We start from the raw sequence: 4,559 nt of genomic DNA, 5'->3' as shown, positions 1-4,559 counted from the left end.
TAGCTCTATAAATAGGTTAACATTTACTTTTTTTAGATTTTCAGATTTGACTTTCTACTGGTCATTTTTTCAAAGAAAATGAAATATTTAAAACTTCATCTGATAGGTTTGGCACCTATAGCTCAAGTGGCTAATGCGCCAAGAAGTTCCTCTGATAATGCTACCACCATAGTTTTGTTTTTATCCCTCATCTCTTTTTTGAACTATAAAACTAAAGCAATTTCTGTAAAGGTACAAATTGATTAAGTTAGTATAGAATTAAAATTTATTAATTTATCATACTATAAGTGAGGTCATGTCCCCTGTTAATATACTGATTTTTAAATTTACTGTTAACTCATATATTTCTCACATAGGTATTTAGACAGTGTTACTATAATAAATCAGAAAGCATTTACTGAATTGCAGTAAACGATTGTGCCATTTTATTCCAGTTTGTTTTTTCATGAAATTCTACATTGGGTCATCATTCTGAAAACGTTTGCAGATTGTAGCTCTTGAAAATCTGTGAGTCTATGCATATTATAAGCTATTATAGAGGACGTCAAAAATACAAAATCACAGGATTCTGTGATTACAGGATTCAATTCTCTTTCTGACCACTTGGGAGTAGCAACAGAAAGCTCAAATCACAGGATTCTATATTTTTATGTCTAAGAAAGGGGCCCTTCCCTGTCCCCAAAATATGAGTTTATTTGTTGGTCTCCCTGGTTGGTTTGTTTGTTTCTTATGTAGGGCACGTGAAGCACTCAGGCAGTGCCTCCCTGACCAGCTGAAGGACACAACCTTTGCCCAGGTGCTAAAAGATGACACCACCACAAAGCGCTGGCTTGCACAACTGGTGAAGAACCTGCAAGAGGGTCAGGTCACTGATCCCCGGGGTATCCCTCTGCCCCCTCAGTGATCCTCCCCTACCCCTCCCACCACTCCCCTATGTTGGGGAAGAGAGGGGGTAACCTATGAAGATAACAGCTCAGGTTTTATCATCGATGGAATAGACAACCTCAATGAACTGCACTGGAGAAAGGGGGCAAGATACCCCTGCTGTGAGGTGTATGAGCTGCCATCTTAGGCTGCCTTGAGGACCTGGGCTTCCTCTGCTCCTCCCAGGAAATGGGCTCCTGTCATAGTAGTCTGCCACCACAGCCCCAGGAGGGTGTCAACACCAGCAAATGCTGTATTTACAGTGTGCCCAAGATGACCCTTCTTCCCCATCTCTACCTAGCCACTGGCAGAAAGGGGAGACCGTGGTGATAGCAGCAGCATTCTAGGCATGATGAACGCCTGGGACCAAGCCTTGTGGCATTTTTTATTTTGCCTTCCTGGAAGACTCAAAATGTGTCTCTTCATTCTCTCTCTCAATATTTGTTTACTTTGCTGTTTGGTTTTTACTCTCAGAGAGAGGTGTGTTTAGTGGGCACAAGCTGTAATATTCAGCAAAACGTTGTCAATTGGCACTGTTTACAAGTCTTTTAGCTGCATAAGCTCAATAAAAGTTGGTCTGGGCATTATAGTCCCTCTGGCAGGCCAATAGCTGTATTGAGCTGTTGGGAGGAATGGGAGACGGGAAAGATGTAAAGCCAAAGGACAACCACCGCCTGTTTCCCTTCTCTTTTCCCATTCTACTCCCAGTCCTAAATGCCACAAAGACCTTAACCTTGTTTCTGGCTTTAGCTGCTAGCTTTTTCGAATCTCAGTACTTTTTCTTTTTTAATTCCCTTCTATTAAACTTAAAATAGATGTCTTAATTCATCAAGCTATCCTTGGTGAGGGTATTGAGGGTTGAGGGGCAATAGTGGACTTCACTTTCAGTTTGAATCTTCAAAGAAACCTTCTGGATGACTTTTCAAGGGGGTGCCTGGGATTAAAGTAATAGGCTACTTGATCCTATTCTTTTTTTAGTGTGCAGTTCAGCAGCTCCATCTGTCTTCATGATTGTACTTGAAGCAGTATTGGCTGAATGAGTCAACTTTATTCAGATGTAAGATGGAGGATGGACTGTGCTCACTCAGAGCTTTTTTTTTTACATTTTCTTTTGGTCTATAAGAATTATTTCAGGGTTGTCAGTAAAATATTTTTCACTTGTTCACATTGTGTCAGAGAATTCTCCTTCTCTGGAGCTTTAGATGGCTCTGTTCACAATCCACAGGCTTGAATCTGTAACCTAGTATAGACTACCTTGCTTTCCCCCAATCCTTCCCCTTGCTAGCACCTGTTCCTTCTCTCTCATCCCCATCTCCAAAGAGGGGACTATAATCCAACTCTAGAGAGGAACTGAGTCTTTTCTGTCTACACCTCACATGATTGAGATGTATCTGAACAATTTTGGGAGGGTCTAGAAGTGATAGGCTCAGAGAAACCTTTGCAAAGGCAGTTTTGCCAACACAAGGGCTCTTTCAAGGCGACTTTCACAAAGAGAGCCGGCCTTGTTAGTTGGCTTCTGTCTCTTTAGAGCCATGAAAGTAGTAATTAAGTAGCTTAGATGTAGAAAAGATAGAATAAGCACTTATTCCCCTGCCTTCCAAGATAAAAGGAACCAGGCCAGATTCTCAGTAATCTCAAGCCTGAAGAGGAGAGAGGTCTTTGAGAAAGCAGAGAATAGCATGGACTGGATGGATGTCTTGACTCCCTTCAGCGCATAGTTTTTTATCTGGAGAGTCCAGCTAGGGTAACCCTAATTTTTGATAACCACCTTCCTGCTGAGCCAAAGTTTTCTCATTCCCCCTCCATTGGGGAAGCAGCCGAGGCTCAAGACTTTGTTCCCTGGGAAATTCTTTTCTTTACATCTTTCAGTGCATTGGCCATGTTACTGGGCCAATAGTGTCTTAATTCTCCCATCTATTCTCAGCTGGCCTCGGAACCCACATAAGAGCTGGTGGGGAGGGATGGAATGGGTATCATTCCTTGTGGTTGGTCCTGATGTGTATATTACATAGAGACCTCTCCCCTTATTTTGTGTTTTCCATTCTTCTCCCTCAATAGGATTGAAATAAAATATACTTCTGTTTTTGTAAAAATAATTTTCCTTTAAACTGGAGATTTATTCTATCAATATAAGGATAACTAGGCACTTGGGTCAAGTGATTCTTGTCATACCTGCCTCTACATATACCTACATACACACACTGTCCACCTATATACACACACTGCCCTGCCAAAATGATGGTTGTGGTGCCTTTTTTAATTTAATTTAATTTTTTTTTGAGACTTCAACTGGAGTACCAAAGCTGTTTTGGGAGGCTGGGGTAGTGCCCTTTGATAAAGTATCTTTTACTTATACAGAACCTCACTCCTGGCTATAGTGGTCAGACCTTGGTTCCAGTGTGGGAGAAACTTCCATCAGTGAAGAGGTTATGCTTCAGACATTTTATCATGGACTTTTAATTTTCATATCTTCTGGAGTTCAAGGCTTAAAGCACATATTAAGAGTTGTTTCAGCTCAGTGGCATAGCTCAGCTTAGGGTGCTGGCCACATATACCGGGGCTGACAAGTTCAAACCTAGCCTGGGCCTGCTAAAACAACACTGACATCTACAACAACAAAAAAAAGCCAGGCGTTGTAGTCTGAGGCAAAAGAATCACTTAAACCCAAGAGTTGGAGGTTATTGTGAGCTGTGATACTATGGCACTCTACCAAGGGTAACATAGTGAAACTCTGTCTCCAAATAAAAAAGTTGTTTCCATGCCTGGCTGTCAGTGAGACCCAGCCAACCCCTGCTTCCAGCTGTTTTTTCAATGGCTTTAGAGGGCCTATGATTGTTTCAGTGATGGGACAGGGCAAGGAGAGGCCTTGATAGCCTTTAGAGCTCACCTTCTTCACATAAGATTCCCTTGCTCACTATTCCTGCTAGGAAAAAGGTGATGTACAAAGTTGTTTCCATCAAAAACCCAAGCAAAGAGTTTGGAATAGGAAACCGTAAAATAAAATGAAATTTCTTTCCTGATACATCATGGGATTTAATTTAGCAGATATAACAAAAATTTGAATAATACAAGTAGTGAACCTAGATTAATTGACTTAGATAGGACACTACACTTGTAACTGTGTACATATTCTTTTTAAATGAACTTGAAGCATTTCCCAGAATTGATCATAGGTGGACCATCCAGCAAGCCTCAAAGAAATTACGAGGCCGGGCGTGGGTGGATTGCTTGAGCTCAGGAGTTGGAGACCACCCTGAGCAAAAATGAGACCCTATCTCTACTAAAAATAGAAAAACTAGCCAGGCATAATCCCAACTGCTCAGGAAGCTGAGGCAAAAGGATTCCTCTATTCCAAGGGAGTTTGAGGTTGCTGTGAACTACAATGCCACGGCATTCTACTGAGGGGAACAGAGTGAGACTGTCTAAAAAATAAAAATAGAATATTCGCTCAGTGCCTGTAGCTCAGTGAGTAGGGCTTCAGCCACATACACCAAGGCTGGCAGGTTTGAGCCAGCCCAGGCCTCCTAAATAACAATGACAACTGCAACAAGAAAATAGCTGGGGCTCAGTGCCTGTGGCTCAAGTGGCTAAGGCGCCAGCCACATACACCTAAGGTGGCGGGTTCAAATCCAGCC

General features: G+C 42.0%; 1 protein-coding gene across 1 annotated transcript in view; it reads left to right on the top strand.

The window, feature by feature from the left end:
* Positions 1-3,020, top strand: part of CNOT9 (CCR4-NOT transcription complex subunit 9) — a 35,049-nt gene extending 32,029 nt beyond the window's left edge. The window contains exon 8 of the mRNA XM_012802258.2: positions 736-3,020. Within this exon, the coding sequence (XP_012657712.2) occupies positions 736-904 (169 nt within the window). The 3' untranslated portion in view covers positions 905-3,020. The remainder of the gene's footprint in view (positions 1-735) is intronic.
* The last annotated feature ends 1,539 nt before the right edge of the window (positions 3,021-4,559 follow it).

The sequence above is a fragment of the Otolemur garnettii genome, unplaced genomic scaffold (genome assembly GCF_000181295.1).
Source record: "Otolemur garnettii isolate 467f Iridium unplaced genomic scaffold, OtoGar3 scaffold00013, whole genome shotgun sequence".
Classification (NCBI taxonomy): domain Eukaryota; kingdom Metazoa; phylum Chordata; class Mammalia; order Primates; family Galagidae; genus Otolemur; species Otolemur garnettii.
Note: the sequence above shows the minus strand (reverse complement) of the source record. Positions and strands in the feature narration are given on the sequence as shown.